The sequence below is a fragment of the Chlamydotis macqueenii genome, chromosome 1, assembly GCF_036417535.1.
Source record: "Chlamydotis macqueenii isolate bChlMac1 chromosome 1, bChlMac1.mat, whole genome shotgun sequence".
NCBI classification, from domain to species: Eukaryota; Metazoa; Chordata; class Aves; order Otidiformes; family Otididae; genus Chlamydotis; species Chlamydotis macqueenii.
The window spans coordinates 195087191-195110717 of record NC_141556.1 but is presented as its reverse complement, the minus strand read 5'-3'; the positions used below and the strand labels follow the sequence as shown (position 1 = coordinate 195110717).

The 23527-nt window shown below is 35.2% G+C and overlaps 1 protein-coding gene across 3 annotated transcripts in view; it reads left to right on the top strand.

Annotated features, from left to right (window-relative positions):
• The window catches only part of TNFRSF19 (TNF receptor superfamily member 19), a 64229-nt gene that overhangs the window by 10929 nt on the left and 29773 nt on the right, over window positions 1-23527 (top strand). For all 3 annotated transcript variants that reach the window (XM_086742272.1, XM_086742267.1, XM_086742279.1), the window contains exons 2-5: window positions 5079-5167; window positions 6547-6657; window positions 17900-18078; window positions 21674-21759. In XM_086742272.1, coding sequence (XP_086598398.1) covers window positions 5102-5167; window positions 6547-6657; window positions 17900-18078; window positions 21674-21759 — 442 coding nt within the window. In that variant the 5' untranslated portion in view covers window positions 5079-5101. The remainder of the gene's footprint in view (window positions 1-5078; window positions 5168-6546; window positions 6658-17899; window positions 18079-21673; window positions 21760-23527) is intronic.

The window sequence follows — 23527 nt, the reverse complement described above, 5'->3', positions numbered from 1 at the left end:
CAGAGTACTCTTTGCCAGTTTTATAGAGAATATGAAAAGTGGTTGTCAAGTATGAATGTCAAATCAAATATGGAAAACTTGTAAGATCTAGGAAAGTTAAAGGAATTCAAAGTTGGGACCCTTCACCCCTTTAAAAGTTTCCCTTTAGAAGATGGATGATGTTGACTTCAAAGTTTCGATGCTTACATGTGTGAGAAACCTACTAGTAGGCAATAATTTAATCATGCTGCCTCGAGTCTTGAGTTGATCTTATGAGATGTCTTTCATGGTGAAACTTTACTTTTTTTTGGAGAGAAGGAAGAAATATTTTTCTGATAGATTGACTTTGAAATAGAATGATGACTGCTGCTCATGTGAGCAAGTCAACGTAGGAGTAAATTTTGGAGGACAATGGATTCTAGGCCTCTGGAAGTTTGAAAGTTCTTGCTTCCACAATACATTTATGACATGGAATTATTTACTGAGCTCAAAAATATGTGTTTGCAGTTTTGTTTCATTTAACAGAAATGAGGATAACTGAACTCAGCATTGTAAATATCAATATCCAGACAAGAACAAAATGATCTTTAAATGTCTTGAACTTCTATTTGGATGCACATATTTTAGAGGCAAAAGATTCTTCTAGTTACTTCTTACTTGAATGCATATGAGGTTAATGGCTTGTGTCCAACAGACATCAGTGTAATGCCACTTGATATCAAGAGAGAACAAATTTGCCCAATGGCAACCTATTATTAAGTGCTGCAGTGTCTGCTTTTTAAGCAGGGCTTTTAACCAAGCTGGAGACAGAAACAGGAAACAAGCAGCTGGCATATTTAAGTCTCCTTCGGGACTTACTTTCTATACAACGAGTTATTAATGTGCCTTAACCATTTGCATTATTTTTATCAAAATGTCGTAATGAAAATAAACATTTTATTTTTTTCTACTCTTAACATAAGGATTTTTTCACTGTACACCAGTTAATTTATTTCTCATATGTTATACCTAGTATATCGTCTTTGGGTTTTGTGTTTGGGGGTTTTTTTGGTTTTTTTTGGGGGGGGGGGTTGGTTTTTTTTTTTGTTTTTTTCAGGAACTGGGATAATAAGCACAATGATTGCATGTTACAATACCACAGGCATTGATACATGTCTACTGAAATGATTTGAACATGTTTTGGTGCTACTAAACCTACTGAAGTGCAGTAAAGTTTAAGGCCCATAGACCTGCAAGCTTATTTTGGGAGATCTGACAATTATAAAAGACAAATTATCTAGACGATATCTCATATTGCATCATAGACCTAAAGCTATGAAATTGCATCTTACACACAATGGTCAGTCAACAAATTTTAAGCCCAGTAAAAAGTGTGGATGAGTTGGAGAAGTCCATGATAGTTTGATGCCAGTTCTAAAATACTTGATACTGGACATGTGCTGTGGGTTTTGGAACTCCTGGTGTTTGAAGGTGTTGGATTTGGCAAGAGTGTTATAAAGGCAGTAGATTGTATTTTAAATAGAAAACATTTCACAGGTGCAATAAAATTTCCACACCTAAGTCAACAAAATGTGTTTTAGTACAGCGTACTTCTCCATGTGCTTTCTATGTTCTAAAAATCTTTGAGGTACATGTTATAAGAAGATAATCGTGTAACAGATACAGCAACTCTAAAAGCTGAGATACAAGCTGTCAGCATGGCCAGCAACATTTTTAATACTGTTTGTTACTCTGAACTGCTGTCTCTTAAGAACTGGCATTTATTTTTTAATCCAATTGTAACTCCAGAATATTACAAACATAAACCAACATCATTACCTTTGTTTCAATATTGGTTTTAATAAATTATTTACATGCTACCTAACTTTTTTACAATATTAAATCTTCAGGTTATTGCATATTGGAAAAAATGTATAGGATGAATGTGCCTTCATTACATAAAGCTAATACAGTTTTATTGCAATAATATGGCAAATACTGAGTCTGCTGGCCAGTTGATCAGGCTGTTCTTAATTTTCTTTATTTTTCCGTTCTTCAAGTGACCTGCTCAGAAAAATACAGACTGTTTAGATTATGCCACAGCTCCGTATTTTAGATCATTAGGCTTACTGCATCTCACTAATATTGTTTGTATTGGTAATTCTACATGAAACTTGACATAAAAATTTACAATTATTACCATATTTAATTTTTAATATATATCACACATCTATTTTCACAAGCAGAAGTAAATCTTAAAATTTAAAATAAAACATACTTTTACTCTTATAAAGAATCCTATTTTAATAATTTTGCTAGTGTTATATAGATAGTTTTAATTACATTAGAATTGTCCTATGAACTAGTGTTCTAGAATTGTGTTATTTCTTTTTGTTTAACAATAATATTATTAAGGAATATAATGACTATACATTGATACTATGTAGAGTAATCACTCAACTAATTCTAAGCAACTCAGTTACATTTACGACTTTATTTCACTTGCACGCTTATGTAAAGTTTTCCTTCCTATAACAATTAAGAAAGCATATCAACTACTTAATTTCTTCCACTGAATACCATTATATTAAAGTCAGTGGGGATTTGTCTCCCAAATCCCTTTCATTTCAGCAGGATTCTTTTAATTAATATTTAATCAGTTTGTATCAGTCAGCTTTTAAACTTTTAGCTTTATTGTCTTCTCTTTTCTGAATCAAATGAAGTCAAGTTTGTTTTGCAGGACTGCTTTTCTGTAATATTGTGTAGAGGCATGTTTATTATATTACTGTTCTTTGTTCTTTTTTTTTAATCTTTGTAACATTACCACTTTTGAATTTCTGTAGCATTCCAAAATGAATAAAAATTGAACAGCAGCAAGCTTAAGTCTTTCCTGATATTTCTTTTTAAGGTTACTGAGGTGCAAAGTCTCAAAATTTGTCTTCTGTCTAATCTGTTTTTACTTAGCAGATCTTCAATTATTAATCAGCCGGAAGATGTATTTATTATATGTTGTGTAGCTTTTATCCATCTTGTTTCTTTCCAAACATCCATAAGAAACATTCTTGAAACTTTTATGTTCCCCAACAGTATTTTTACTGTCTCTGTTCACTGTTTTGTCTTTGCTAGTACTAGAAATTGTATTGTTCTTGTATACTTTTGTTCTTATATGTCCAATTTTCTTTGCAGCATTAGTACTGTAAGCTTCTGATGCCAACTTTGTGCCCTTAATAACTTTTAACATTTGTTGACTCTCCTTTTCCAGTTCTGCAATACTTTTTACATCAAACTGCTGTATTTGGGTCAGCCAGAATTCTTTGAGATTTCCCATTTTGTGTATCTCAGCTTAATTTTTTTTCTCAAATTGAAAAAGGCAACCTCTGTCAAATACTATATCTCTATGTATTTGTATTACTTGATGGTATGTCTTCTTTTTGACCCATGTTGGCATGCATATAATCTGATAATGGTCTACAGGCCAATGACAATTATCATCACTAAGTGAGAAATAAGCATAAAAATGTAATCTTGACTTTCCTGTAGAGTGTTGCCTAACACACCTCTTCGCCTGTTCTGTTCTTTCTAGCAGACTTTAGTTGTTTTTACACTTCAAAATAGTTTATCTTAAAAGATATCAATAATGCTGCTGAAGTATAACTCCTTCATATTGGTTAGAATGTGTTAGTTAGGGTATTCATGCAGTTAAATGTGAAATTTCACAATTTCATTGTGAAATGTGTTTATGCTCATTCTGGTTGTATTTTTTTTGACATGTATTATGCTTATTATAGGTCCATATTGTAAAGCATTTTGCAACTGTTCTTAATGGTTTACTGTACTTCTTGCTTTATGTTTTGGGTTCCATTCTTTTGTTTGTCAGTGTCTTCTGCTCTTACATGATAGAAATTACTTACCTTGTCTTTTAAAACAACATAATTAAACATCAGTCCTTAAGCTCTGAAGTAGGCCCAAAATGTTTTAAACATTATTTTTCACATCTAGCTGAAAGCAATGACATTTTATTACAGTCATGCAAGATATGCAAATTAGGATCACATTCAAATAGCATGTTATGTAGGCTGGATTTATTTATTCTTTTCTTGTTATCGTTGTTGTATAGTTTGGATTTCTGAACTGAAAGTTGCACTTGCATTTCCAGGTAACTGACAAAACTAAAAGTAAGAAACCAAAAATTAAGACAAAGACTCAAATAAACAAAAGGAAAGTAAGCAGAGAAAAAATGTTCTATTAGCCAAGCACAATATCCTTAACGATTATGGGAGTACAGTTTGTTGATTTAATAATTAAAAAAAACCTGATCCCAAATTTGAACTTCCTTTCTGTCATAGTTTCAAGTAGTTCCCCTTAATTTTTTTTTTTTTTAATCATTTGTTTGTTACCACTTTTTAAAAAATAATTAAGCAAGGCTTTTCTGGACTGGTCTTTCCTCTTTTTCTGAGATTATGATAAAAATTGTCTGAGGTAGGATGTGATTTGGTTATGCTATTTGAAGTGTCTTCTATTATAGTCTTTTGGCTGCCAAATCATAAATGATCATGTCAACACATCTTAAGAAGTTAATATCCCTTAGATAAGTGACAGAAACGGATCCTGTATATGCCTCTAGTTTGTTGTAGAATGAGATAGAAGAGGTTATCTTAGCCGCAAGGCAAACCCATTCTGCTCCACATTGCAACACAAAAGGGACATTCTCGTGATCAGCTATGTCTTGGCTGATATGTGGCATATTTGAAGAAACTGATTTCTATCTGTTGATCAGGTACTTGGGCGTCTAACAAGCAAGCAAGATATATTAGGGATGCTAGAAGATGTTAGATTTACAAGTGTTGACATTCTCTTACCTGGATTGATGGCAATCTCTTCTTTTGAGAGTTAAGGCTATACAAATTTTATGTATATTGCCTTGGCATCTGAAAAAAACCATGTTTTTTAAAGCATATGTTTGTTGTTTAGCTTACAGGAATCCATCTGAAATATTTTAATGCCCTTAACAGATATATATTTTGACATGCTGAATAACATGAATTACTATGGACATATGACTCCTACCATTTAAACAACGTTGTGAAATACGATTGTTTTTTCTTTACTTTTTTTTTTAGGGAGAAAGGTTTAATTGTAAGAAATGGATGCTAAAGGATTACAAGGAGAAGATAAACTGAAGATGGTCATAATTTTACTAGCATATATGGTAAGTTAAAAATTAGTTATTTTTTTTTTCCCCCAGGATGAATGTTGAAAAAAATTATAATGGATGCCAGAATGGTGTATTTTGTTCTACACATTACTGCTGAGACTAAAAGTCATAGACACATATACACAATTACATGTGCATTTTATCAATTTAAAATTGAGCTTGTTCAACTGATTTGTATAATTTCTTGCTACTCCTCACATGCAGTTAAGAAATCTTACCTTGTGAGCCTCCTCATGGAAGGAGGACTGGACTAGGACAGAAAATACAGGTGAATATAGTGCTGTGAAGGTGATACCGCTACGCTTGAGAGAGATGGCAGGAATTCTAGGCAATTTGCAGTGGCCATCTCTTAGTACAGTATGCTAATACATATAGTTTAAGAGTTTGGGATATTCACTTTATCCACAGAACACAGCATAGCACACAATTACGTTGCCTACTAAGCGTACTTCAGCTCTGACTTGCAGAGACAAGCTCTAGAACTAAGGGTAATTAACACTTCATAGCTATCAGAAAGGCTTTGGTCTTTCTGTGAAGACTAATACATAAAGTAAGAATTTAGGTGCAGTTGTGGAGAGCACTTTCTGTGATGGAAGCCTGTATGTAAGCATTTAATTTAAAAATCTTTTGAGGGAGCTCACAGAGTTTGCTAATGTTGCTGGGTAGGATTTAAGTGATTATACTGAGACTTTGCATGGCTGATATTACTGTTTATGTTATTTCTCATAACCTTATTTTCTGGTTTGGTCAGATAATGTATTTAAATGCCTTTGAAGGCAGAAGTTGGATTTGCTGTCGTTGAGGCCCATTAAATATAAAGTGATAGTGAAATTTAGATTAAATAGTATTCATACAGGTTTGGAGTGGTATTTAAGTTTCCAAAAGGTTTGAGTGACCTTTTAAAATCTCTAAATAATGTTTAAAGGAACAGATTTAGTTTATTTATTCAATTGTAATAGCATCATTAAAAAAATTTAAAAGTCACAAATAAAAGATACATGGCAATGTAATGTAATGTAACTGTCATGAGAATTTTAGCTTTATTAAATGGTCATGTGCCTTTTTCATGATGTTGAGTAACATGAGGAACTTAAACTAATATTCAAACAATTACACAAGCACCAAATATCAAGCAGGTCTTCTAAAAGTTTTTAAATTACTGCAAGTCACTGAGTACTGAAAATCTTTAAAATTCAGCTACTTATCCATATTTGGAGTTAGATGATTAGCATATTTAAAGTTGTTAATAATGCAGAAAGTTATTTTTAAGATAGAAACATGAATGTATTTCTCACATTTAGAGTTTATATGAATAAATTAATTGCAGATTAATTATATTTTAGTGAGTTTACTTTCTTTTTCCCCTCACCTAGCTAAGCAGGGTAATTTGTGAGACTGGAGATTGCAGAGAACAAGAATTTAGGGATCACACTGGAAACTGTATCCTCTGCAAACAATGTGGACCTGGAATGGAACTGTCAAAGGTGAGTAAATCTTGGATTTACTTTGTTTCCACTAAGTACTTCTACATATGTGGCTAAAATAATAGATATCTGTATTTATGTGGAAATTTTGGTGTTTGAACTTTTTACAGTTTTTCAAGTATCATGTTTTCTTATTCTCTTTGTATAAAATGCTTAGTTCAGAAAATGATGATGCCATTAATAAAGACCATTGTAGGATCTGGGTATGAGCTTTCAAATTAAAATTATTTTTTTAAAGGTGAGTTAGTGCTACAAAGAGGGGAAAAATCTGCAGGAAGTTGAGACTGAATAATCTCACTGTGTAGAGGAGAGTACAAAAAATGAATATCAAACTAGTGATTGGTATAGACTACTGAAATGTGAGAGGGCTTGATTTTTACAATGCCCATTTTCAGAATCGGTTCTGGATATTAGGTGAAATTGCCACTATAGACAATATTTAAATATTTTCCATACAACACCTTGTCTTAACAGAATAGTTTATAATAAAAATAAGGGCATAAATACGGAATAGAATTCAAGTGAGATCAGTGTTTGGAGCACTTGTGTTGGGAATCTAGATTCAAGTGAGGCTCAATTTCTTTGTCCTAACCGTTCTATGATTCTATGATATTGAAAATACTATAAACCTAATCCATATCTTTGTGCCGTGTGGAGTCATTGAGAAGGTTGAGGCCAGAAAAATAAGTGGTAATATGTATAAAGCACATAAGAAGTCCTTGTTAATATAATGGAGAAGGAAATATTGTTATTGTGAGTCCTATGGAACTGTTTTTCCTTTTAGAACAACTGCCTCTCTTCCAAAAGAAAATCCCCATAAAAGTTCTGAAATTAGCAGGTTTTTTTAGGAGTGCAGAATGAATCAATGGAGATGAATGGTGACTGAGGATATGGACTGGGGTTCAGTAGAACTAGAAAGTTAACTTGGCGAAATTTCCAGCAAAATTCCAAGTCTGAGTGCAAGTCATGAGGGGGATCTTAAGTTGTTTTCGGCACAGAGAAGGTAGGTGCTGTGTATGAGCAAGGATAGAGAACAATAAAGGAAGATATATAGCTGGAACGAGAGGGTAGGAGGGATATGGTGCCATTCACTAACTTGATCACTGGAGGTGAATGAGGTAACAAATGAATTATGAGTCATGGGGAGACTGCGTGTTTTGGGGAAGCAGATGTGTCATGCTAGAAGTGTCAAGATGGTAAGGCAAAAAAGAGAGGATGCAAGCTGGTATCATGAAGGGTGAGCAGACTTGTCAAGCCTCATGCATAAGCATAAGACTCTTTCTTCAGTGTCCAGCTGCTATAACTAAATCTTGCCCGTTGTTAGAGTGTAAAACTGTGGCCCAGACGTAACTGTGCCGTAAAGCAAGAGAGAAGTACCTGCCCTGCCCCGTGCCTTTGCATATAGAAGGGCAAACTCTGTTTTTCATTCTTATTGATAGACTAAAAAGGATAATAAAGGTAGAATTTAGGATATTATTTAGGAGGAGTGAAATTTAATTTTCAGGGTTGCTTTTGTAGGCAAGTATGTTATGTAGATCCAAGGGGGAATTTGAAATGTTATTTTTTAAAATTTTTTAACATGAAATGTTACTAAGTCTAGTGTGTATGTGTGTTTAAACAACAGGGGAAAAGAAGCTTTCAGTTTGTGGCTTTGTATTTCTTACTACATTCAGCTCTGAAAAAAAGTGCAAGTTAAGTATTGTGGTTTGTGGGTGGTTTGAAGAGATTTACTGAAATTGAGTGACACATTTTCCCTAGCTCTCCACCCTCTGTAGCTAGTATTCCGTGCATTAACAGAAATACTTATTTTCCCGCTTCAGTGAGGATTGCTTTCTATGTTAGGCAGTATTAGTTAAGGTTTAGTCATCCAAACAATGCTGATGAAGTAGAGATTTGAAGATGACTAACGATATGGATGTGGTTTTGTTTGGATGTTTTGGTGTTTTTTCTTTTTCAGATTGGGCTTAAATTTGAGAACTGAAAGGTTCCGGGGGGTGTTTTAATTTATAAAGGCACTTGTAAATACGACACTTCATAACAGTGGTCTTACTAAAGCAGCATTATATACAATGATGTAGCACACTTATCTAGTATGTGTAAAAACTAATGCACTCAGTAATTATACTTTCCTTTCAATTTAACAAAGAAATGCTAAACTAAAATAGGAGGGTTATATTTTGCAATAGTACACTATTCAAGTTGTGTTTTTACTTTAACAACTTTTGTTTACAATCTGATAGTCCTGATTCTTAGGACCATTTTTTCTGAAACTATGAATGCTGAATTAATTTCAATGTGTAAGCAATTACCTCTCCCAGACATGAATAGGCTTTCAAATATTATTTTTTTTTGCTACTACACCAGAATAGAAATAACTAAACAGATTTTGCTCAAACCTAAATGTAAGTGGAAACCTCATTTCCTTTATAAATAGAGGTACAATTTTCTGTGAATCATAGTGAAGGATGTGATGCTGTGGCTGTTACTGAAATGCAGTTGAGAGTAGTCTTGCTGAACTACAGCTTGAAGCAACAAAGTATGTTAAGTCAAAGGTCAGAATGCAAAGGGAAAAGGGATTTAATTATATACTTGAAGTAATTTGCAGCACAGGGGGGGGTTTGTTTGCTTGGGTTTTTTTTTTATTAATTTTTTTTTTACGTATGAGTAATGGTGTAATTATGGTGTAGTTTAATAACAGTTTCTTCATAAGAAATCATGTGACTGTTTTCCTATCAAATATTTAGTGCTCGTGGATAAAACGAGATATACGGCTGCTTGTGTCAGTATGACTATGTCTAAGTATATAGTAAAATACAATGTTATCAGTGGGTGTTTTCATTCAGTGCCCTCTCAAAGTGTTTTAAGCAATTGACTAATAGGTTTCTTTTTTATGTTAGTTACAAAAAACCTCAGCCTATATTGTTGAATACAAAAGGCCAGCTATTGGGTCATGCAGCAGTGGACGATGTGAATGGCTGATGAAAACATGTGTCCCTGTTTCCTTCCCTCAAAACTCAGTTCAGATAGAAGTTCTGCTGCTGAGTAAGCTGAAGCAGATAGGTCCAATCTCAAGAACCATAAAGCCCTCACTTCACTCTTATTTATGAGAAACTATTTCATCTTACTTACAATGTAAATCTGTAGATTTCTTTATTGTTATTGCAGACTAGACAAAAATAGGGACTGTATTCTTTTCAAAAGTCAAGTAGAGTTAGTAGGCTAAACACTATGAAAGCAAAACTGGAGTTTTTAAGATAAAAATTAAGATAAATACCGTGGTACAAATGGGTACTATGACTTAAATACATTGCCACTGAATTGATCATCAACGAGGTTAGAGTATAAGTACACTTGTGCATGTACTTTTTTCCTTTTGCCTTTGTTAAACTGAGTATATGATGTTACGGAAATCAGAGCTAATACATCAGAATCATAGAATAGTTAGTTAGAAGGGACTTCTAAAGGTCATCTAGTCCAATCCCCCTGCAAGAAGCAGAGACATCCCTGACTAGATCAGGTTGCTCAGAGTTACCTCGTTGTTACCTAGTTGTGATATCTAGAATGTTGGGTTTTTTAAAGTTCAATGGGATTTTTGTTGTGGATAAAACCCAGTTAAGTCAACAGTGATTAGTTGTCCCTACACTTAAGGGAAGATATAGTGAAACCTGAAGATCAGACTTAAGAAGCTTAATACAGTGTGCACAAGTGAGTTAAGGTATGGCTATAGCCTAATCAAATCAGGTCCTGTGTGACAGTCCAGTCTGTTCCATGTTAGCAGATAAACTCAGATACATCACAGACTTGCATCAACAGAATGGATAAATGTGCAGGGCAAAATACCACCTGTATAGAGTGGGTGTGTATATACGTGCATGTATGTATACACACATACATGTGTGTGTATATATACTTATTTTTAAAACTATTAACTTGAGTTATTTCTATGACCTTTGTTGCTGTGCTATGTGAGCATTTCATAATACCTTTCTAAATTACGGAAATCTTGTTACCTTTTCTTAATTAATACTTGAGACACTAGCACAGAAATCAACCTGCCCGTGGTAATGTCTCGTGAAGCTCAACAAGGGCAAGTGCAAGGTCCTGCTCGGGGCAATCCCAAGCACAAATACAGGCTGGGCAGGGAATGGGTCGAGAGCAGCTCTGACGAGGAGGACTTGTGAGTGCTGGTGGATGAGAAGCTCAACGTGAGTGGCAATGTGTGCTTGCAGCCCAGAAAGCCAACTACATCCTGGGCTGCATCAAAAGGAGTGTGGCCAGCAGGTCGAGGGAGGTGGTTCTCCCACTCTACTGTGCTCTTGTGAGACGCCACCTGTCCTGTGTCCGGTTCTGGAGCCACCAACATAAGAAGAGCATGGACCAGTTGGAGGGAGTCCAGAGAAGGGCCATGAAGATGATCAGAGGGCTGGAGCACCCCTCCTATGAGGACAGGCTGAGAAAGTTGGGGCTGTTCAGCCTGGAGAAGAGGAGGCTCCGGGGAGACCTGATAGCGGTCTTCCAGTACCTCAAGGGGGCTTATAGGAAAATGGGGAGAAGCTCTTTAGCAAGGCCTGTTGTGATAAGACAAGGGATAATGTTTTTAAAATAGAGGAAGGTAGATTCACACTGAGTATGATGGAACACTGGCACAGGTTGCCCAGAGAGGTGATGGATGCCCCATCCCTGGAAACATTCAAGGCCAGGTTGGACGGGGCTCTGAGCAACCTGATCTGGTTGGAGATGTCCCTGCTCCTTGCCAGAGGCTTGGACTAGATGGCATTTAAAGCCCCTTCCAACCCTGACTGTTCTGTGATTCTATGGTGGAAGTTTTTGGTGGAACAGAGTAAACAGAGGCCGCAGGGTGGAACAAGAGGATGGAGGCTCTCTCTTCCAATGCACCACATGGACAAAACAAGGGACAATGGGTACAAGCTGTACTTTCTTTATATGAGAAACTAATTTTTTACAGTGGGAACAGTCATTCACTGGAACAACCTTTCCAGGAATGTGATAGAGTCCCCATTGCTGGAGGTTTTTAAGATGCAATTGGGCAGGGTGCTAGATTATCTCATCTCTTCTCCCTGTCCCATGAAAGGTTGGACCAGATGTTTTTCAAGGTTCATTCCGACCTAGGCTATTCTATGATTCTATGGAGAATGTTTAGTTTAGTTGGAAACTAGTGCTCAATGTATTGGATTGACCTTCCTGTCCACATAGATAAGCAACTTCAGACACCCTTTATAGCATGAAACAAAAACCCCTAGCCTTATTTCATGTAGCTAATTCCAAATCTAGACTATTTTCAGCTTTTGCTGTCACAGTTTACTGGGACTCTCTTTTTCAAGAATGTTTTAAAAATAATTCTTTCTTCCTTAAAATAAGAAAAGATGGTAAACTCTCAACTTTTCATTTGTGATTCCCTATCAACTGTTCTAAGAGCAGCAGATGTTGCGTTAACTTAGAACTAAAATCCATTGGTCACTTATGTTGATTGTATTTTTTATAAAGTACTTTTAACATATTGCTGACATGAGAAAGCCAACTTTGCTATTGTATCAGCAATTTAGCATTGATGGGGAGGGGACTAAAAGCTGCTTCCCCTGTTTGTTTGCTTCTATTTGTTCAATTAAAAAAAAACAACAAAAAAACCAAAAAAACCCACTTTATAGCCTTTTCTTCTCATAAACAGATGTCCTTAATAGTGTTTGTGAAGCCTTTGAACCACTGAAATAGCTTGCTTTTGAATGTGTGGGATTTTTGTTTGGGGTGGGTTTTTTTTGTTTGGGTGGTTTTGGTTTTGTTTTTTGTTTTTGTTTTTTTTTTTTTTTAAGCAGTGCATCCCTTCTGGGTGGGAGACTGAAATAATTGTATCGATTCAGAAGGAAGTGTTTGCTTCATGTGGCTCAGCATTGCTTCATTTTTCGTTCATTTAGTAGGAAACAAAGCATCATGTAGTTAAGCAAGTGATTTAATATCTTTCATTCTTTAAGTGTCTTCAAGTTGCCAGTGCCTAAATAGTCATTGGGTGGCTTCACAGTAAGAGCCTTTTTTGTCCTGTCTTACCAGTAATGCGTTCCTGTATAAATCAAACCTTATATATGATTCAAATTTATATAAATCACAATTAATGCAGAAAAAAAAATTGGGATAGTTTGGGTTTCAGCCTTTTTCTGAAAATGTTCCAGTACAGGAATAAGAGTCCTTCCAGTCCTGTCACCATAATTTGCCTTTTTTAAAAGAAGTCCCATAACTTACTACAGCTTCAATGTATTTTTTTAACTTATATGTGAAAAAGCAGTCCGTATCTCAGCCTCATCAAGCTTATATTGCAACTCAGAACTTTAACTGCAATTCTAGATTGTTTTGTCATCAGGTCACATCTGAGCTTATATTTCAGAAACATTGAAATTATTACAGTGTTGGCAATAGTAAGTTCTTTCCACAGTGCCCTACCTGTGCAGTTATGCTGACACAGTAGATTTTTAGGATGTGCTGTGGAACAGATCACTGAACTGATCCCTTTTAACCTGGATCAGTCTCATGGTCAGATTCCATGATCAGTGCTGGCTCAGCCTCACAATCAGATGTATCAGTACAGTTGAGGACAATGTATGACAAGGGAAAAAAAGCAGAGGTGAAAGGAAGAGAGTGCCTTAAGCCAGCATTGCCACCAAATACGTGATAATAAATACTGTCACCAAGAGACTGCGGCTGCACAGAGAGCCTGTGGGACAGAGACAGTTTGGTGGTTGCCAAGGGAGGGATATGCATCGTAGGTTGCTTCCTTGCACCAGGTGTATGATGAAGGAAAAGGAGACCTGCATGTCGGCTTAGAAAAGGAATTGTGAATTAAACAGGAAGACACTGTTTGACACTGCTCTCGAATTTACCAGTCCTCATACAGAACATCAAAGGTGGTGTGCTGTCTGTAGTCCCAGTGAAGTTACCGAGAGCAGCTGCTGCTATGTTTAGCAGTCACTCTGTAACTTTTTGAAGCAAGAGAGCTGCTTATGAAGAAGCCTGCCATATCTCAGCTCAGGAGAGGCTAACACATGTTTCTGGGTCAGTCTCCTGAAAGCTGGAACAGCTGCATGTAGGCATGTCAAATCTTACTCACCGAGCATGAAACTTCTCTGACACTAACTTTGCACTTCACCACAGCAGCTAAATCTGACATGTTTGCAGCACACTGTCGCAGCCTGTCCTGCTCAGAGACTTCTGCTGATTATTGTATTGTAGATGAGGCTGATCCACAGCCTAAGGTACTTTTGGAAGTTAAAACTGTGTGCTATTTAACAAGGCCATACGCTCAAAGGTATTACTAAAAACTTCATTTCCCAGCACCAGTGTAGTGCTGCAACCTGTTATATGACCTGACATCAATTAAAAGTGTCTTAATGACTGGAAGACTTTTTATTGAGAATACCCAAATATTCTTGTAATCATCATGCCTAAGTGGAACTTTTCTTTGCTGTACTGTCTAGGGACTTATGTAGGTCGTGGCTGATCAGTGGAACTAGAAACAAATTCTAAAATGTACTTGCAGATTATGATCTTCATTTCATTTAGAAAGCATTTTCTAAATGAAATTTGAGGTTATTTGAATTGAAAGAATGTTTAAAATCTAATTTACTCTTCATTTACTTTCTACATTGCCAAGGTGGTGCTTTAAGAGGTGACTGTATTATTGAATGCTTTTAATATTTTTAGCTTGAAACGAAGTTACGAGTTTAGTTAACTGGTTTGCTACAGATTCCTAGGTGGCCTTGACCAGTCATCTCACTTGATACCTTAGTGAAACCCACTTCTGAACAAAGTTGTTATGGGCATACATACATTAAAGGCAACGAGATGTCACAAAACTGTGGTGGTGAAAGCAGTATAAATATTGAGAAAATATAAGTGCATTTTAATATCGAGGATTTTTTTTAATTAATTTTAATACCATTTTCTAAATTAGTGTTTGGGTTTTCATGGCTTGTACTGTGTATCATTTGAGAGAGAAAATTTTCATTAATGTTATCTGGTACCATTGATGGTAGCATTGGAAAGGGGAAGGGGAAAGAGAAGAGTGGGTTAAGTGTTCTTCACAGTACACTTCACAATAGAAGAAATAAATATTTGTGTGCTCTTTTTTTTTTTTTCTGGCTCAAAAATAAAAAAAAATATTTTTTTTTAATCTAGCTACTTGAGGTTAAAAGTTTTATTTCTCTTTTCTGCAGTCCTGAGGTGAACTGCCACGGGAGAGGAGTGCTCTTTTAAAAATACGAGTGGGAGGACAGAATGGGTGAGGGGAGTTGGGAACTATTGAGATCTCATCAGCCGTATAACTTGACAGCCTTGTAAACAGACCACTAAAAAAACGGGTGCACATCAGTTTTGCACATGTGCTGATAAAAAGATGAACTATTGATTGTTTGTATCTTTGCTGGACTGCTGAATTATAAAGTCCAAGATTTTAAAGGATTTGAATCCATTGTCTACATCAGATCCTTCAGTTTTGGGAATGTGGTTAATTATGAGAACAGATCTGTTTGAAGTTCTGCCTGGCTTACAAGCTTAAATATTTATTAGCACCTGCCAGGCAGTTAACTATGTCAAATATTATATGAACATAAAAAGCACATACATAAAGTTATAGTTGTTATGGATTATATCTGCAGAATTCCTGGCAAGGCTTGGAAGCCATCTTTGAAAAGACTGGAAACTGTAAATTCCTTGGGCAGAAGATTTCTTCATATTGCATCTGCCATTTTTATAGCTTTAAAGTAAACCATTCCACATTACAAAGGACCACTAAGATGTGTCCATACATCCAGCTTTAGCAAAGCAGATTTGGCAGAGCTAGAAACAATTTACTCAGGCTTTGGTATTTTGGGCCAGTGAGTTGAAGGCATTTAATGCTAACTTCATTTCCTGGTGTTTGCTTGTTTTTGATCAGAAACTTCAAAGGTAGTCTGGAAAGGAAAACTTATAATTAAGTTAATTTAAGTCTTATATTTGAAAGTTTACTAGGTCTTGGGGGGACTGATTGCAAGTGATTTATCAAAAGATCTGAATATACGTGGTTTGACTGAGCTATATAATCTATCCTATATCACTACTCTTTGAATGATATAAATAGAAAGAGTAAAGAGTAGGTATTTAGAAAGAATGTGTTAAGGAATAATGAGATTCAATGAGAAATTTTATTTAGACTTAGGAAGAGCAAAATCTCCTGACAGAATTTAGTCTGGTTCAAGTCCCCGGTGATAATCATGTAGCTTTGTATACAGTCTTACAATTGCATAAATGAAACTGAGTGTAAAACAGAACACATTTAGGATATTTTTAGGTGACATAAGATAGAACTGCTAGAATCTCCATTGTTTTGGCGTTGATTCCTGGCAGAAACTGGTAGGTTTGAAATAAAATGGTAGAAAATGTTCTACATATGAAGTAAATTAAAAAAAAAAAAAGGAAATAATTGTATCATCTTTTGCCTACCAGCTTTATTAAAGTCAATATCTCGCAGGAGGAGCATGCTGTACAGCATATGAAACTGTAGTATGCTTTTTTTTGTCGTTGTTACTAACTGAAATGATTTGGTTTTCTGCTCTTTAATCTGAATGACAGTCAATGGCAAGAAACTATGTTTCAGCTAAAAAACACCAAAACAAAAATCAAAACTTACATTTTAAGTTGCTGGGTCTAGAGGCAGAGGAAGAAGACTATTTTTAGTGTCCATTTGTAGTTGCTTTCTTAGCATTGTTCATTTTCTGTGGACTTGAGTGCTTGTTCTTCTTCAGAAAACAGTAAAAATATTCTTAACATAAAGGAAAATTGAACAGTCTTAGACTCTCCGGTAAAATGCATCTCAAGCTGCTTATTGTTACTTTTTCATTGCAAATTAGAGGCACTGTGAAATACATATTGCCCAACTCCATCACAGAGCTTGTTCCATAGATGTTTTCTCAGTGCAAAACCTTGGAGAATCCTGGGTGCATTTCCAAGGTTCAAAGCTTTTTTACACCAGCAGATTTGCTTAGCTGGGTGACTTTGGAAAAAGTTGTTTATATGCATCTAACATGCGTGTGTTGTGGAGGAAACTGGTGAAAATCTTCTCTTAAGTTGCCCCAGCTGAAGATTTCCTGCAGTTTTCCCACTGGGAAGATGCCCTATTCTTCCACTGAGACCACATACTGGAGAAGGAAGTCCCCACAATGTGCCTTTCCCACCTACTCCCTTCCCAATAAGTCCTTTCCAGCAATTTGTTGTATTCCTCTTGCTGTTTTGCAATGTGTCACTAATGCATCAAATCTAGCTACAAAGTACAGCAAAAAAAAAAAAAAAAAAAAAAAAAAAAGATTCTGATGAGAAAAGGGAGTAGCAACTCTTAGTAACTTAATAACTCTAAGAAATAGTGACATAAAAATGCAATAGATTGATAGTTCTTGATAATCAGTTCTTAGAATTCAGTCTGCAAACTATTACATATTGTTGGGTGAAGTGTTTCTCTTTGCAGCCTGTCAGTTGTATGAGGTGTTCTTTTGCAAATAAATGGAAATAATTTCTTTAAGCAGCTACATTTGGGATAATAACCAACCACAATGATATTCCTTGTATAGTAAAATATCATGCCTCCCTGTGATCTGCAGAGCTATTAAAACTTTCAAACAGTTTAAGAGGTGTTAGAACTGGAACAGACTGAGTTTCTGAAATTCTTAGTGGCTAAGCAACGTTTCATGCCTAGCTGATGGTCATTAACCAGCTCTGTTTTATTTGGTAACAGAAATTCTAAGCCTTTGAAGATCAGTGCACTCTCTTTGGCAATTAACTTTGTTCACCTTAGCTATGAACCTTAATATCAAAGTGCTTCTTTGCTGTTTTTGTAACTAAGTGCCTTTATACTTCACTTGTCCCAGTTTCTGCACTTTCACATGACTGACCTAATTAAAAAACAGACAGCTCAATAATTCTACCATAAGCTAGTAATAATGAAACTGTGGGAGTCCTTGAAGCCCTTTATCATTCAAATACACAGTGGTTTCATGAATAAAGTGGATGACTAAGTATTACTTATAGAAGTAAGGGAGATTATTAGCAGTGGAAGAAACATTTGAACTTGCTGAAAGAATGGCTTTTGTCTCTAGAAAGACCTAGTCTCAGTAATAATTACACTAGATCTTAATTTTATCCCAGCATTCTCTTCTTGTTCACGCTTTCAGTGACTGAATAGCTTGCTATTGCTTGTTAATCCCTACAGGAATGCGGCTTTGGATATGGGGAGGATGCACAGTGCATGACATGCAGGCCAAACAGATTCAAGGAAGACTGGGGCTTTCAGAAGTGCAAGCCTTGTCTGGACTGTGCATTAGTTAACCGCTTTCAGAAAGCCAACTGTTCTGCCACCAGCAATGCTCTATGTGGAGACTGTTTACCGGGGTAAGTCCATTTCTGAAAATGAGACTTGAACAAATCCAAAACTAATTTGCATTAACATTTGCTTGTTCATGTATTCTGGATAAATGTTTGTATCCTTTCTGTATGTATGAAGGCTCTAGGTTCTAATCTTGGCCTTGACAACAATTTACTGTATGATCTGAGCACCTAATTTCAGAATTGCAGTCTTAATTATCTGATCTAAGAAATGTTTTGATGATTACATATTTGGTTTATGAGAGTATTGTCTATACAGTGCCTGAGCAAAATACTTCAAAATATTGAGTATTACTGGTGACTGACTTCATTGTTTTAAAGAATTAAACGTTTGGAAACATAAGCAATTACCTTCTTGAAAACCGATTACATTGTTTGCTTGGGTTTTTTCCTCTCCTTACGTCAATGCCTAATAATTCTCATGCACATATAGAATCATAGAATAGTTAGAGTTGGAAGGGACCTTCAACGGTCATCTAGTCCAACCCCCCTGCAAGAAGCAGGGACATCCCTGACTAGATCAGGTTGCTCAGAGCCTCATCCAGCCTGGCCTTGAATGATTCCAGGGATGGGGCATCCACCACCTCTCTGGGCAACCTGTTCCAGTGCTCTACAACTCTCATTGTAAAAAATTTTTTTCTCATATCTAATCTAAACCTACCTCCTTCTAATTTAAACCCATTACCCCTTGTTCTATCACAACAGGATATGTTTTTAGGTCAAAAGTAGTAACTGTAGTTTATGCTCCTGAATTTTCTTCACCATGTTGGTAAATTAATATAGGATGATCCTAGCTGAGAATCATAAATGAATCTGGAAGAATTGCTTTGGAACAAATTGTAACAGTGTAGAGGCTCACTGAAACTGCTATTATAAATCAAGGCTTGTGCTTAGTTTGTTGTCCAGTCATCCCAAACCTCTGTTGCTAATCTCTGTTTGCAGTATTGTTAGAGCTCTAAAAGGCTATTCTCTACATTGTGACCAAGTTCTACTTTTATAAATGCCATGAATTTGTTGAAAGGCATTTCTGATGCTTTTTTGAAAGATGAATTGGTAGTTTAACGGATAGAAGTAGATTATGAGAACTTACTTGCAATTGTAACAGCCTTTGTAATTTCAGGGTATATATTTCAGAGATACTTAAAAGTTCATGTATTTGTTTCCTATATATATCTCAAAAAAAAATTTAGTTATTTTTATATACCTTTTTTCTTTTTTTTAAATACCAGCTATCAAATACCTAAACACTGCTGAAGCTCCTACAGTCATTCTTCTCAAGCCAGAAGTGACATCTTTTCATTTTAAAACACTTGGTAAAGCTTTGGTAACTAATTTTGGTTTAAGTCACAGTACAAGAAAGTGCAGCCTCAGGCAATAGTTGTTGCTTGCCACCACTTTTGATGCTACCTGCAGCCACATGGTGGATTGATTTATGCTCTTATTACATATTACATATTATATATTAATATATGTCTATTCTAGGGCTTATTTGGCTTTTAGCAGGGAGATTTTCTTCTTGTGGTGTAAAGAAAATAAGCTAAATTTTGAATGGAACAAAAAAGAAGCCAGAGTAAAACATGAATTAAGGGTAAATCTAAACTGGAGGTCCTGGGAATGCTTCTCAGTATTCTGGTCTAGAATGTATTCTAGGTATCTGTGTTGAGTATGTGTTAAAATGAGAGCTGTTTGCACAACCTGCATTTGCTGGCAGCAAAGTTGGAAACATGAGGAGGGAGGGAGTCACAAGTCATCTAGTCTGGACGTTTTGAGGAATAGAACTGTAGAACATGCCACCACTCGTATCTGTCCATTAGTTTAGATGCTGCCTAAGCGAATGGAGGATATAGCTAGCCAAACCAAATGGTTTAGGTAATGTTTTACCTCTCAGCAATCGTATTTGTTTCTGTTTTGTATGGGTTTGCAACATACCATTCCCTATTGTTCAGCTTCAAAACACTACAGTGAGCATGTCAGCTAAAAACAAATATTAACATGTTCCATTCAGAGTAAATGATCACAGTCTTACAGCCTATGAATCTGTTTCTGTTCACATTGTTAAAGCGTGAGTTTCTTGAGCAGTTACAAAGCTGTTTGCTTTAGCTGATATAGTCTTCATACTTCAATGGCATTTGCAGTGTTAGTAATTTAGCATCAGTAGAGTTAGTACCTTTTATTTAATGTGCCACTGCCACTACAGGAAACACTTAATTCGCATACTCATCTTGAACAGATCACAGCTGTTGATTCCAGCTTGGTACTAGAATCAGACAAACTTACTTGATCAGGGAGTTGTTGTAGATAAGTTTTTTAGAGGATGTCATACTCTCATACAAATTTGAAATATAACACTCTAAAGTTCTAGTTTTTCATTTGGAGCTACTGTTGTTCCCTGATTTAGGAATGTAGGCTATTGCCTGTCACTGTAGTCAGTAGGGTCTTCAAACATCAACTCAATAGTAAAGTTCTTGAAGGGTCTTTAGAATAAAATGTCTCCTTGGGTACAATAGCTTTTTTTTAAAAAATGTTTTTGCATTAATTTCTTTAGGGATGAGTAGCTGGCTGATTAGTTTGCTTTAGAGTTTTATTTTATTGTTCACCTGTTACTGCTTGTGGCTTCCCATAGCTATTACTTATCTAAACCATCTGACTGATACTTCTGTTTGTAATATCCATTTTTTCATACCTTGAAATGCTTGTTACTTAGAATTTTTAAAGTATACATTTAAGTGAGAATACAGAAACAAAGTGGAGAATTGGGTAATCTAGATTGGGACTCATGTGATCACTTTGTTAATTTGCATTCACAGTCAATGCACGTTGTGATTTAACTTGGTGGTGAAGATTGTCCTAGAGGAGAAGGAAAAATCGAACAGGGATTGTTGCTGTGCTAAAATATAGTTCTGAAAAGCCATTTTTACTGTTTAGCTATTCTACAAAACAATCAGAATAATGTTATTTTCTGAAGATTTTGTCACACAGCATGCTAAAGTGGGGCTTGTGGGGGGGGGGGGGTCATGCCCTTCTGTACAAGTACATAAGTGAGCCAATTTATGAGTGATTTTTCCTTCTCTGAGCTAGAGGATATCTTAGGGATTTTAACTGGAAAGCACTGACACCTGGTCCCTTATATACTGTTAATGGTGATAATTACCTTGTAATATCTTATTTCTTTTAGGAGATTTACATAGATTAATCAGTTCAGTTTTATTTTTTAAATGTGTAAATAAGCTTGCATAATGCAACTTCGTCATAATTGCCTTGCATGTTGTGATCTGTGTAGAAAATGCAATACTGATTTCTGTCTGAAATCTCCAGAATTGTTTATTTCTTATGTGAATATAGGATTATAGTGACTATACATTTGGACTAACAGATTTAGAATTTTTCCTCAATTGACTCTAGATCTACTGCTATACTATTAATTAATAGCTACTGTACTTTTGTTTACTTTTATTTTCTTTTATTTACTGATAGTATTCATGGGGACACAGATTGACAAAAGTTTGCAGTTAATAGAGGATTTTGTTACAACACCCGATCAATTTTGCACGGAAAAATAACTGGTTTTGATTAACTGTTTTTTCATTCCTTTATCTTCTAGATTTTATAGGAAAACTAAACTTGGAGGCTTTCAAGATATGGAGTGCGTTCCTTGTGGTGATCCTCCTCCTCCCTATGAGCCTCACTGTAAGTGCTGTTTTCCTGCTGTTGGAGTAGGATTAACTTTTTTTTTGCTTTAGGATGTTTTCTGCTTTAACTTGAAAGCTTGGCAAAAAATGACAGTCACAGTTACCTCATTTTCTTGTTAGTAAATGATTTTGTTAATACATTTCAGCAGGTCCAGCACTATTGCAAAGTTCCCTCATACAACTTGAAGATAAACATTCCTGTCATGCCACATGTTTAGGGAGTCTTGACTCCACTTCTGATGTTGTCATATTAATTTTAGTTTCTGTTTTGTGTTGATGCCAAAAGAAAGGCAGTCTTCGTAGAGCCTCTGCCTACTATCAGGTAGGCCTCAGTGAGTATGAATTCTTTCCTGACACCTAAAAGGGGCAATTTGTTGATACCTTTGAAAACAACTTTTGTACTAAGGTTACAGCAAGAAAGGACAATATAAATAGATACCTTTATAGTACTGTGTACATTAAGAAGGAAATTAGTAATCAGTTTCTCTGTTTGTTTTTGACTAATGAGAGGATTGGAATCTCTTTAAAAGGAAAGAACATCTTTATTCTACAACAGAAGCCTTTTTACTACTTCTTCAAAGACTGTTTATAGTCTACATCCCATCAAGTTTTAATTTAATAAAATGAGTGAATTATTCTTGTTGCATTTTATTGCTCTCTACTTTATAATATAAAAAATAAAATTGATTCAATATAATTTTTGGAAAACCTTGGGTTGACTTGTTTGTTTCTGTAACTGTGAAGTTATGTTTTGGGAGCTTTTTCGCCTATTCCAAAAAACCACAATTGTTTATAGAAAGAATGAATTGTAAAGTTCCTGAAATGCTTCATGCTACTTTAATAAGGACACACTGTTTCTTATAAACATTCTTTCTTCTTTAATTGTGCTGAATTAAAATATAACCAAGTATATGCTATTGTGTGTTAAAATCATACTTTTACATGGTTTTATATTGTATTAAATTTAATGACCTAAGGATTCTTCAGCTTTTCATATATTGCTTAGATGGTAATTTTTCAAATGTTTTGCTTCCATTGTAGTTTTAGTGCCTTTTGGGGAATAAACTTACAAAACTAGATTCTCAGACAGTATCTATAATAGTAAAAGTCTTTATAAATGTGGCTTCGTGTCCATTTCTCTTATGGTTTGAAGAATTTCATTATATACCTCTGAATCAGAATAATTTCATTTTTGTTAAAACTGCAACATTGAAAACCAGTAAATGAAATTCCTATTAAAAAATAAGTCAGATAAGTTACAATGTTTGCAGTGGTAAACATGCATAACATAAGCCTAAAAAGTAAATTCAAAATTTTTTAACTATTTTTATAGCTTAGACAACATAATATTTTAAAAGTGTTTAGAGAGAGTAGGTTCTTCCTAGCAAATATTATGGGGTTTGTTGACAAGAATGAAATGCTAATCTTGACTTACTGGAGCAAATCACTTTAAATTCAATGAGTTGCAGGAGGTATTTCTAGACAGAGTTTGAACACAAACAGGCAATTTCATATGTACATGTATTTTAATCCCCTGAATTGATCAAATTAAGTATTATCCCCTTCATTTGTTTTTACCCTTTTTTTTATCTACAAAAAATAGAAAGTTTAATCTAAAATGCACCATTATTATTCTGATCTAAGATCTCTAACTCATAACTTCATTTTATGCATTTTTTCCTTGTTTTCTCTTTGTTCCCTTCTTCTAACAAAGCACACTATTCAAACATGAATTCTGCTCTCTGGCATAATCACAGACAGGGAAG